This window comes from Panthera tigris, chromosome A1 (assembly GCF_018350195.1).
Source record: "Panthera tigris isolate Pti1 chromosome A1, P.tigris_Pti1_mat1.1, whole genome shotgun sequence".
NCBI lineage: Eukaryota > Metazoa > Chordata > Mammalia > Carnivora > Felidae > Panthera > Panthera tigris.
The window spans coordinates 5234994-5247206 of NC_056660.1; the positions used below are offsets into that span (position 1 = coordinate 5234994).

A 12213-nucleotide genomic window follows, 5' to 3' on the forward strand; every position below is an offset into this window, starting at 1 on the left:
CTCTGAGCCGCTGTGACGACTCCTAGAAACTTGGAAGGAGTCGTGGCCTTTATATAAAAAGCAATTGATTTTCACTGCAGAAACACTTAGAGAATACAGAGTATTTTTTTAACCCCCTAAATCGCTTCTGTCCTTTGCTGCCAAGTACTGTTAACATTTCCGTCTATTCCTTTCTGTTATCTTTCTCTGTGTGCACATGTGAACACACACACAAATTCACTGCAGATGCCGAGATCGTGCTGCATGTAAAGTGTTTACTAATCCTACCTTCTCAAGAAATTAACAGTATAAATGTATCTGCAAACACTGATATTCCTGGAGATGGTCACCTTTAATTTCAGCAAACGATTCCCTGATATGTCGGAGTCACTGGAGGTGATTCCCCAGCACCCTTTGCCGTGTAGACCTTGGGGAATTTGTAAATCCTCTAACTTACTTGATTTCACTGAACCGTAGTTGAACGTGCATTTTCTTTTCCTGAAGGCGGATAAGAAGTAGCCGTGTGAGCGGTTATGATTCGCTGCCACATGGCTGCTCTTCAGTCTCATTGACGGGTCAGGGGAGAAACTCAAAATGTTTTCAGATACCGATCACTGTCCGTTTGTGATTGAGAAACTAAAAACAAAAACTCTGCAGAAATCAGAAAACATAGAGTTGCCTGATCAGTGAAAAGACAAATCTGTCTCAAATTTCTAGCCAGCTGCCTATCAGAAAGTGAAATATAAAAGACCTTGGCGTTAAAATAACGTGAGGACAAGGAGGCCCGGTATCACCCCTGGCTTTGAACATCGCCCTTAGAGTGCTAGCCTGAGTGGGCCAGTAAGAACTCAAGTGTATACGTTAGAAAAGAAAAGGAAAATGCCGTCATCTGTGGGTGATGTAATAACTGTCTGCCTTAAAACCCAGGAGAGTCAGCTGAAACTCGGAGAGCTGGTAAGGGGTTCATTACAAGCGACGTTAAACACACTTACAAAACTCAGTGTTGGTCCTTACATCTGAACAGACTCTTGTGAAATATAATAGAAGTAAGATCTTATTCATAACATAAAAAGCAATAGATAAGACGTCTAGTACAGTTCTCACATACAGTAGGCATATAGGTATTTTTTGAATAAATAAAAAATTAACAAGATTAATAAAAATATGCCAGGGCCTATAGCTAGAAGTGTTAGAAGCCTTTAATCAATAGGAAAGCTTTCTGTATTCTTAGATGGGTAAACAGTATTACGATGGCATTTCTCCATTATTTCTATAATCTAATCCCAATGAAAATCATGAGTGTGTGTGTAGGATGGGAGAAATATATTAAATACATATCCAGGATGGCTTTTTTTTTCCTTTTCTTTTTTTTTTAAGTAATAAGGATGCACTGCCTTACAGCTTTTAAGCAATTATGAGGTTAAAGAACAGACAAGGTGTAGAGGAAAGGCTAGGACGGACGATGGAAGAGAAAGAACAGGGACTCACCCGTCTGGCGAGTCCGCTCTCGGTATACCGATCCAGCGTAGACTTGAACGCCTTCTGTCTGCTGGGCCTGGGGTTACGTTCTTGAGGAAGACCGATGACCTTCTGGCACGCCGGGGTGTCCCAGATGTGGGTGGGGAAGCCGCACGTGAGCGGCAGGATTGTTCGAGGCGTTTGGAACAAGCGAGGCGGGGTCTGGGGGAACTCTAGGAGGGGCGCGTGCTGCCTCCTCGCTCTCCTCTGACCCCAGGGTTAGTCCGTTAAGAACGATGTTCCGAGACGGGTGGTAGGGGACTTCTCAGGTGAAGTGACTGTCGAATGGAAGCAGAGAGGATGAGTAAGAACTGGCTGTGAGCAGGTGGAGGGGGCAAGGAGCAGCGGGACAGGCGGACGCCTGTCGGAAGACCTACGGACCAGACCGGCTGGTGGAGCACCCAGGAGGGGAGAGCGGGAGGAGGTGGAGCTGGGTGGAGAGCAGCTGCCACCCAGGGGGTGGCATCGTGGGGGACGTGGGGTCCACGCTAGGGCCTCGACCTGTGTTCGAAAGGGGGCGGAAAGCCAGTAGCGGGCTCTAAGCAGGGGATGGCCGAATCTAACCCTGCTGTATGTCAGCGGTGTTTTAACAGATGATCGCCTTGCCTTATGTCTGTAGCCCACAGCTCCGTGCATACAGGAGTTCCTCACCCTTCTGGCCGTGTGCCACACCGTCGTCCCTGAGAAGGATGGAGATAACATCATCTACCAGGCTTCCTCCCCAGGTGAGGGCTCCGGGCCGGGTGTGCCGTGCTATCCCCTTTTCTGGAGGCTTGGCTGTCTGCATTTACTTGCGGAGGGTGTGGTAGGGCGGTCGGCTTCGCGAAGACCCCGCTGTTTACCTCTGGCCTCGCGCAGTGTACAGGTTATGGTCACAAGGGATGAAGCCACAGAAAGGTGGCGCTGGGCCCTCCTGACTCTGTAACACTGTGACCACGACGGGAGGCCCCAGGCCATCTTGCAGCTCCTAGCAGAAGTCCCTCGCAAAAATAACGTAGCAATCACTATTGCTCATAATAAGAGACTACATGCAGTGGAAGAGAGCGATCAAATCATAATTTCAGCTTGGAACATACCTGTCTTTGAGTCCTCTGAAAATTTGTTGAAGTGTATTGTGAATGTTGTGCCATATATGTGTCAGTGATTTTCAGTTTACCAGAACGTTTAACCTGAACGCTACTATTCTCCAATAATTTTGAGTAAAGGAAAAATCATCATAAAGCAAAAAAAAAAAAAAAAAAAAAAGTCCCTGCACTGGACAAAACTCTCAGGGGAGGGTGGCCTGGCTTCCCTGTTCACCCTCTGCCCGTCGTAGATTCTCCAGCTGCTGATGAAGCTGGGTGCTGACTCTCGACCCGCTTCCTGGAGCTCTGAATCCTACCATACTAGAAGTGAAACGCTGTCTCGCTCGGACGAGATGGGTTAGTCAGGAAGCCATGGGAATGTAGCTGAAGTTCCTTAAGGAGAACTTGACCCCAATGGAGGATAGTAGGTACACCAGCACTCTTGTCCCGACGATCAGCTTTAGGTCCTGTCTTTCCCGCCTAACGAAAGTGCTGCCTTCAGGATCCTGGTGGCGGACTGAGCGAGCGCCTCCTAAATCCTGAGTCCTTACCCTTGTGTGCTTAGGCCGGGCCTCTCTAGCTGCTGCCCATCTGCTTAATGTGTAAAATAATACGCGCTCCACAGAATTCTGCCATTACCTGCGATTAGTCAATGCCTCGTCAACTCTATTGACAGATGAAGCCGCTTTGGTGAAGGGAGCTAGGAAGCTGGGTTTTGTCTTCACCGCCAGAACGCCCTACTCGGTCATCATAGAAGCCGTAAGTGACGAGCCCGGGTACCTCTTGACATTGTATGTCGCCTCCTTTTTTGAAGACTGTGTTTGAAATAGCGTGTCTGATGTAAACACGATAGCTACATTTCTTCTTCCCCCCCCCCCCCCCCCCCCCGTGAGGATTAGGCGCCTTTGCGAAACTGCAGGCGTGACGGGATTCTGTCAGCGTATTCATGGTGTGTTGCGGGCATTTTTCTCTCAGAGACGCTTGTCCACAAGTCTTGCGTGTGCTGGTGTGATTTGTAGTAAAGAACCTAGCAAGCCTGCTCTTGGTTTTGTCATAGGGAAATAAGCGCGTGGCCCACTTGTCCTGAGGACAGGATCTGTGACTCTGTCCCTGTAACCTTGGCACGTAGAGTTCTTGCCCAGCACAGCCCTTGGCGCATTAGCTTCGGTCTCCCTGGCCGGGGGAGAGGCGAGTTGGTGCTTAAGATCTTTGTTATTTACACGAGTTTTTCTTTTCCCTACAGTCAAGGGATTTGTTTATTTTATGATTGTTTTGTTTTCTGTTTGTTTGGGTTTTTTTGAGTTTGGCTGCTCAGGAAGCCTGAGGGAGAAATTTGGTGACAGGAAAAAGTGGAAATCAAGTGTAACATCCAGTAGGGACCCTTGAGGCAGGTAACGGGGGAAATCGATGGTTGGGACTGGCAATGCCCTGGCATTTTTGATGCTGACCGTTAGAGGGGCTGCATTTCGCTACAGTCTGTGTTGAGGGGCCTGGAAGCAGTCACTGCCTTCTCTGTCCTCTGCCTTCCTGCACCCCTCAATTTGGGGAGGACTGACGGATTATAACGGTTTTTGCCTTTATGTATCTTGTGTCTCTGGACCTTGCTGATGCACTTGAAATTCACTACTAACTTACATAGCTGTTATCGTTCTTAACTTGGCAGTGCTCCATTTTTTTTCTTGTACTTAGAAATGCGAAACCTAGAAAATACCAGACCTCGACAGAGTGCCCATTTCTTGGCGTTTTCGGGTTCCTGTCTTCTGGAGGACAGAGATGAAGTCATAATCATTTTTACTTCATTTTAATCACCAGCAAGTCTCGCTTTAGGGAAAGGTGCAGTCATTAGAGGTGGAGCAAAGCAACGGACTGAATACAGAATTTCCTTTGTGGAAGGTTTTCAAGCCTTCGCCCCCCTCAGTTTGGGGAGACTCAGAACCTTCGCTGTACGATCTGCTGTCGCACGGGTGCTGCTGGTTTCTGTGCATTACGGCGATGGGGACTGGAGGCGGGACGGACTGACAGGGCACGAGTGGGAGAGACAAGGAGACAAGGCTGCTTCTGCTTTGCTCACAAGAGCGGCTAAATACAGGGAAGCCAGGGAGCCCACTGACCTTGTCATCACGGTGGTAGATGTCGGTGAAGAGTGGATGGGCACCCCTCTGTCATTTTATTAGCCTATTAAGGCCACATGTCTGGGAGTACATGAGACTCTCTGACTAGTTCAGGGCCATAAATAATACCTTCGCAATCCCGTTCAGCCAGAGTGTCCTCAAACCCCACCTTCTCAAGTGGGTTACCAGCTGTTGCCATGAAGTGGCCGCTACCGATCATCTTAATGGTCGAGTCCGTGGGATGCACGTGGTTGCCCAGTGGTTGATCTGAAAGCAGAGAGGGGTTCGCGCCTGGCAGTCACAGCGCTTGGGCCGATTTGCGGGGTACTGGTGGGCACGCTTCTGAGTGGGCCTCTGAGGAAGTTGGGACAGCCCGAGGAGAAAGAACCGGATGAGGAGGGTCACTGGTTGTATCTCTGGGTGTGAGGGGAGTTGTGCAGAGGAGAGTAATGATGCCTCAGGTTTCCCTGGATAATTGGCTTCATTCATTCTCAAGCCTGAGGGACACGTTCGTGAGGAGGCCACACGCTCAGTGGCAGAAATAAGATTCTGACTCCTACCTATGGAACTTCAAGGCCCACGTGCTTTCCACCGTGATGTATTGGGGAAATAGAGAGGAGGTTTGATTAAGGAGTTTGGCAACGGTCCACACAGCCTGGAGCCTTCCGGGAAAAATCGAGAACATTGAGGCTCCAGCTTTGAAGAACTTGAAGAAAAATAACATTTGATGAATTGCTCTAAAATCTTATGCAGATCCATAATCCTTATTTCTAAATCGCGAATCCAGGAAGCTTTGGATTCCAAAAAAGTTTTCTCCTGTATTTGGGGAATAGGCATCCGGCAGCAAAACTTAGCCAGAACTGACATGAGGCCGTTTATGGTCTTAGGAATCTCCGTGTCCTACGTTTTGCTGTGGAAAATCGATGTGTTGGATTTTAGGGCGTTGTGGCCACATGAGCCTCTGGGGAAATCATGCCACATGGTGTATGTGTACATTTTTAATAAAATGTATCAAATTCTGAATTCAGAAGCATGACTGGCCCCAAGGTTTCAGGTGTTCTTGGAAGGGAGTGTCAGCCAGCTGTTGTGAGGTCCTAGAGAAGAATGAGAAGCTTCTACCAGAAGGGGGAGCTATAACCCCACCTGACTGGCTTGTGGGAACCCTGTACCTGTTGAAAAGGCCTTGGCAGGGGGATAGAGATGGAGAGAGAATGAGGTGGGGAGGAGGGAGAGCGGGAGAGGTAATCGATGTGTATGTATTACATAGAGGGAGGGTGAGAGGGATATGTGTGTGTGGATTATATACAGAGAGAGAGAGAGCGCTGGGAGGAGGAGGAGGGACGGGGAGATGTGTGTATAGAGAGGTTTACGATTGGGGAGACTGTTGTTTTGAGATTTTAATACTTGGCACCTCAGGTAAGAGCCTGTTTTTCTTCCTTTAGATGGGACAGGAACAGACATTTGGAATCCTTAACGTCCTGGAATTTTCTAGGTATGCTTCTCCTTCATGCGCCGGAATAAAATACTTCCGTATATATTTAACAGCTTCATCAGAGTGTTTGCAAGATTGTATGATCTGATTAAATACAGCACTTAGGTATTAAAGTTAGTGAGTAGATCCCCACAGTCCCTCTCCTGTCTGGAATTTGGGACTTTCTGTAAAGAGAGTGACGCAGGTCATTTTCCTGTGCGTGCGCGTGTGTGTTTTCCCCGAGTGAAGCACTGGGCTCCCATAGCCTCCTGTTTCTGTACATTTCCAGACCCGCTGTTCCGGCATCAGCCGCGGACACGTCTGCACAGTTTGGAGTGTGTGGTGGGGAGGGCCTTATTTCTGTTGGTTTTTCCCAAGTCCCGTGAGGTGGTGCCTCGTGCTTTAAGCACTCTCATGCCAGACCTGGGGCACTGGCAAGCCAAGACAGGTAAGATCAGTCCATCCCCGTCGGAGGCTTTGTCTGAGTTGGGCAGTTGTTCTGTCTATATGCCAGCTCGTTCTTCCCCAGGGTGGTTTATCTGATTTTCAGACCCAGGAATATTTGTTGATTATTTGCTTCCCTAGATCATTCCTGGTTTGTCCTTTTGAAAAATCTTAATGTTTTGTTTCTTGCCTTCTCAACACTGACTGTCAGTACGAGAGCAAAGTTCTTTTGCTACCTCGAGAGCCTATTTTCCAATTATGAAACTTTGGGTTTTTTTAATAACCATTGTTAAATAATTTCACACCTTGTTTATTCTGTCTGCTTTATAAGCTGTTTGAAAAAGATCAGTTAAAAAAATTTTTTTTTATGTTTATTTTTGAGAGAGAGAGAGAGAGAGAGAGACAGAGTGCAAATGGGGGAGGGGTAGAGAGAGGAGACACAGGATCTGAAGCAGGTTCCAGGCTCTGAGCTGTCGGCCCAGAGCCTGACACAGGGCTCGAACTCACGGACCATGAGATCGTGCCCTGAGCCGAAGTCGGATGCTTAACAGACTGAGCCACCCGGGCACCCCTGAAAAAGATCAGTTTGTAACCCTCTTGTAGGAAATGCTTTCCAGCCCTAGTCTTTAGTTTTAGGACTGAAAACTTGAACTTTGGTGGGTCAAGAGCCCTTGTGGCTGCGTATTCAGAGGGGAAGAACGATGGTTGGTAACAGCAGTGGTTCATAGAGGGAGTAGGAGACAGTGTCCCCGTGGGTGGAGGTGAGGAACATACTAAACATTGCTGCGGACTTTTTGTGCCCCGTCTCTTACTGGTGTCCTGGAAACTGTGCTGTTATGCGGCCGTGTTAACTGGGACCAGCAGTTATTGGAGGGACAAGGAGGAGGAAAGGGAATTAAATTAAAGCAGGTGAATATGGACGTGAGAATGTTTTAAAAACTTATGGGAGAACCTGCGGGAATAAAAGATCACCTATAGCTGTGGTTCTGTTTCTTTTTAGTGGACTCCTCTTTGTCCCAGCGCCACTTAACCGTGACCACACTCCTTTGCGGTACCTGGTGGCAGTCCTGCTTTGCGCATTCAGACACCGAAGTGCTGGGCAAACAACTTTGCCACGAGTACCCGGCTACTAGGTGGCCGAGGGAGAATTCAAATCCAGGCCAGGCAGAGTGCTTAGGGTTAGGGGGTGGGAACTTACACAGAGCTGGAGAGAGAATGTCCCTTAGTCTGAGGAGCTCATAGTCCATTGGAAATCCCCTTGCTGGGGTGGGTGGTGTGGGGCCCGCTGTGGTTAGGACGTGTTTCAGGAGGATGGAATGTTGTCTGCGAGAGGCGTGGGGCAGGAGCCGTGGAGGGGGGGGTGTGCCGTGTCTTCCGGTGTGCTGGAGGCCTGCTGGTGAACGGGCGGGTTCGTGCGAGATAGACCAGGCTGCAGAGGTGAGTGGAGGTCAGCAAGAATTGGAACCTGTAGGCAGTGGGGAGCCATTGAAGGCTCCGTGAGTGACCATGAGTCATGATGAAAGACCAATGTAGGAGGGTCCGTGTCGGAGTGGGGAGGGCAGCAGTGAGGCTCACCTCAGTGCTGCGTGAGGCATGTCCTACGACTTTGTAATTGCTTTCTACTCCAGTTAAAAGAAGACCCAACAAGGGGCTTTTGAGTTCAGCGGATGTCTATAGAAGCTTCCACTCTGTTGCTTACTGGGCAGATTACTCATATTTTGAGCCGTAGAACAAAAACACTTTTACAGAGTATCGTCAGGAGTAAATTAGATGTGCGTAGCAGACGGTCAAGTTTTCTGTTTCTGCTCTCCTGCTATACATAACTATATTTGTGAGTTTCCATGGCAGGGAAAAAAATAGGTTTATATCCGTCGTGTATAATAAAAAGAGTGGGAGGTATACAATGAAAGCCCACCTTTGAAGGAAAAGATAAGGAAAACGGAGTTTCTCCATTTTTAGGGCTACCAGGCCATCTTTTGATGTGTTTGGTGCTTAATCATAGGGCATGGGTCCTACAATACAGACCAGTGATAACTTTTTTTTTTCCTACCCTTACAGCGACAGAAAAAGAATGTCTGTGATTGTTCGAACTCCTTCAGGCCAACTTCGACTCTACTGTAAGGGGGCTGTAAGTACTGGCCGAGCGTCTCGTGTAGCAGGTGCCCTTGGTGGCTCCTTTGTGAACCTGCTTCTCCTGACCGCTGTCGTCATCGTGCCCTGGAAGTTTGCCCAAGGCTGAAAGGCTCTTTCAGATGGGCCATGAAATTGACTTGGTAGTAAAGGCCTACTGAAGACAGTGGCGGTTCAGGCCAGCGTGGCAACCGTGGCCCCTGAAAAGCTTCCTTTTAGCCAATAGGTGGTTTCAGAAATAGCACTGTGCCGTGTGATGCGAGGTCCTTAGGGGGTGACTTGTGATTCTCGTTTTCTCAGCATTATGTTGTGACTTCAGGAAGATGGAATGGTTCATAACGACCTGTGATGATCTTTTAAGTATTTGTGTGTGTGTGTGTGTGTGTGTGTGTGTGTGTGTGTGTGTGTGTGTGTGTGTGTTCGTTCTCAAACAGCTATTCATAGTCGTTGTGTCCTGTGTTTTCATCACAGAGAGCTTTTCTGGGCTGTGTTGCTCAGTGTTTCTTAGCTGAAGTGGGTTCAGGGCCTAGTGGCTGGTGCACGCCATGGCTGGGAGCTCCTGCAGGGGCAGGAAGCAAGAGTGTATTTGTGCAGTTTAGGATGTGCATGGTACCCTTCCCGCTTCTGCATAAAGATGTTATACACATCGGTACGTATTTTGCAAATTTGGGTAAATGTAGGTACCATTATACCTCTGACAGTTCTCTTGACGCTTACGTAGGTTCTCCCCAGAGTTTTTGTCTGGACACATCCATACCCAGTTTGTTTTCCAAAGCTCATGAGTGAATCTGTCTGAGAACTGTATTTCTACCTGCCTGTTCAAGTACTCTCAAGTATTCACATTGGATAAGCATCATTAAAACAAAGCTAGGTTTAGAATGCTGACCGGAGGGTTTACTTAAAGGTTGGCCAGTCACAATGTTTCTCTATTTTATAGGATAATGTAATTTTTGAGAGGCTTTCAAAAGACTCAAAATACATGGAAGAAACCCTGTGCCATCTGGAATATTTTGCCACGGAAGGTCAGTGAAATTTGGAAATGTTATTTTTAACCGTTGAAGTTCTACTTTCGAGTGTTTGCGGCTGATGCTTGGGGGTGAGCGGTCATGGTCTGAATGGACGTGTCCGTTTTGTGCCGTACTTGGCTTGCTTCCTAGGAGTATACTTTCCTAGGGCCAACCCCTGCCCCCACCCTCCACATTCTGTGCCCACGGCCCTGACGCGATGTGCACCAGAGTCCACGCAGAGTTACCTGCACGACTCTGTTCGCTCTTCCCCTGAAGGACGAAGGGAGCAGGCAGGCCAGCTCACGGTGTGTAGAATCATTCTGTAGTCATTATTCCCGTTCTCAGAAAACCCATGTCCTCACTTCCCCGTCCCCCTCTCGTGATCCTTGTGACGCTGGCTTATCCATGACTTGAGGAAGCAGTAAGTCACTGAGCCCACAGAGACTGGGAAAGGTGTTCTCTGAAAGGATGTCAGAGATTCCAGCAAGGGAACATGATGAACGTTGGAGCCTTGCCTACGTGCTGGCTGCTGCTTTCTTGGCTTCGTGTGCTCCTGTGGCTATGAGCGTGTGTGTGCCTGCATGCGTGTGCACGTGCACGTGTGACTGCTTGGAAGCCTGGGTCTTCCACATGGTAGCCTGTTGGGCTTTTATTGCTATCCTGCCTCCTCTACTTCTGATACCTGCCCACGGCACACGTGCGTATAGATCGTGCCCAGCTCCTGTACGTCTCTGCCGTAGGGAGTTCACGTTCACGGCTTCTCGCTTCTCGTGGACTCTCCAATGTATCCTCGAGGTGGTTTATAGCAAAATGCAATAGACTTGCTTCTACCTTTCCTTTTTCGATGAGTGAAAGTTGAATTAGAGTGACCTAAAAAGCAGATCGTTTCTTGAATTTTTTTTGAGTATGCGGGTATAAAATGGAGCCACGTGACGTCACCTAGGAGGGAAGGCGTCGTGCGTCTTTCCATCGCTGGATACACTATGGCTGTTTTGCAGGCTTGAGGACTCTCTGTGTGGCTTATGCTGACCTCTCTGAGCAGGAGTATGAGGAGTGGCTTAAAGTCTATCAAGAAGCCAGCACCATCTTGAAAGACAGAGCTCAGCGGTTGGAAGAGTGCTATGAGATCATAGAGAAGGTAATCGCGCGGGATACACTTGTTACCTGCCCAGTGAGGGGGCTCCACCACGTATTGAACAAAGTCTTTGGACAGGAATCCTTTTGTTGTATAGCGGAGAGCGTGTGTGCATAGGGGAGGGGCAGAAGAAGGGACAGAGAGAGAGAGAGAGAAAATGAATGGATCTTAAGCAGGCTTCATGCCCAGTGCGGGCTGTCCAGCGCTGAGCCTGGCGCAGAGCTTGATCTCATGACCCTGACATCATGACCTGAGTCAAAATCAAGGGTCAGACGCTTAACCAACTGAGCCACGCAGGTGCCCCTTAACCATTAGCTTTTAATGATGTCTTTCTTTGCTTTAAGAAGCACTTAGGTTTCTTTTTCTTTTATTAAAGTTTATTTATTTATTTTGAGCGAGCGAGAGAGAGAGAGAGAGAGAGAGAGCGCGAGCGCGTACAAACAGGGGAGGGGCGCAGAGAGAGAGATGGGGAGACAGAATCCCAAGCAGGCTCTGTGCCCCTGATCTGGGGATCTAACCCACAAACCACAAGATCATGACCTGAGTCAAAGTCAGATGCTCAATTGACTGAGCCACCCAGGTGCCCCAAGAAACACTTAGTTTTTATGGGCTACCTGAAAGGTTGAACCAACTTCCGCTAAGTGTTAATGGTATCTTAAGAAGTATCCGGTCAAAAACAATGTCAGTGACTTTCTGGGTTTGCCTAAGATTAGGCACCCTGTTGACTTACATGAGTTACATGAATCAGACCCCATAGGCTGGTTGGACACTGTTCATTCTGAGAATTTTCACACTTATTCTAGTAACAGCTGCTTTTGCCATTGCTGCGTTGTATTGCCTACTTTGATTTTTGTTGTTGTTTCTGTTCTTTTCAGTTTAACCCAAGGCGTCAGGTAGCTTTCTGGGTATTAGATTCCCTCCCATCTGGGAGCTGGATTTCACCTTTTTCTGTTTCATGTCGGCAACCATTGGCCCATCCAATTTCCAGTTTCTAGAACTCTGGAGTCATTAGCTTTTATCATTCTTTGTGTTTTTTTAAAAGACTCTTGAATTTTTTTATACCCTGTTTTTAGTTGAGTTTTATATTTACTTACGTGTCACTTTAATGGAATTTGGTAGGAGTAGAACCAAATTCAAGTGTACATTGTTTCTGCTTTACTGGAAATAACCAAAATTACTTTAGAATCAGAAAATGATTAAATCGGGGCACCTGGGTGGCTCAGTCAGTTAAGCATCTGACTTTTTTTTTTTTTTTAACGTTTATTTATTTTTGAGAGACAGAACGCAAGCAGGGGAGGGGCAAAGAGAGAGGGAGACACAGAATCCAAAGCAGGCTCCAGGCTCCGAGCTGTCA

The 12213-nt window shown here is 47.9% G+C and overlaps 1 protein-coding gene across 17 annotated transcripts in view; it reads left to right on the forward strand.

Moving 5' to 3' along the window:
• Positions 1-12213, forward strand: part of LOC102959813 (phospholipid-transporting ATPase IB) — a 609397-nt gene that overhangs the window by 182595 nt on the left and 414589 nt on the right. For all 17 annotated transcript variants that reach the window (XM_042984757.1, XM_042985236.1, XM_042984810.1 and 14 more), the window contains exons 17-22: positions 2117-2222; positions 3238-3320; positions 6115-6164; positions 8646-8715; positions 9655-9739; positions 10723-10862. In XM_042984757.1, coding sequence (XP_042840691.1) covers positions 2117-2222; positions 3238-3320; positions 6115-6164; positions 8646-8715; positions 9655-9739; positions 10723-10862 — 534 coding nt within the window. The remainder of the gene's footprint in view (positions 1-2116; positions 2223-3237; positions 3321-6114; positions 6165-8645; positions 8716-9654; positions 9740-10722; positions 10863-12213) is intronic.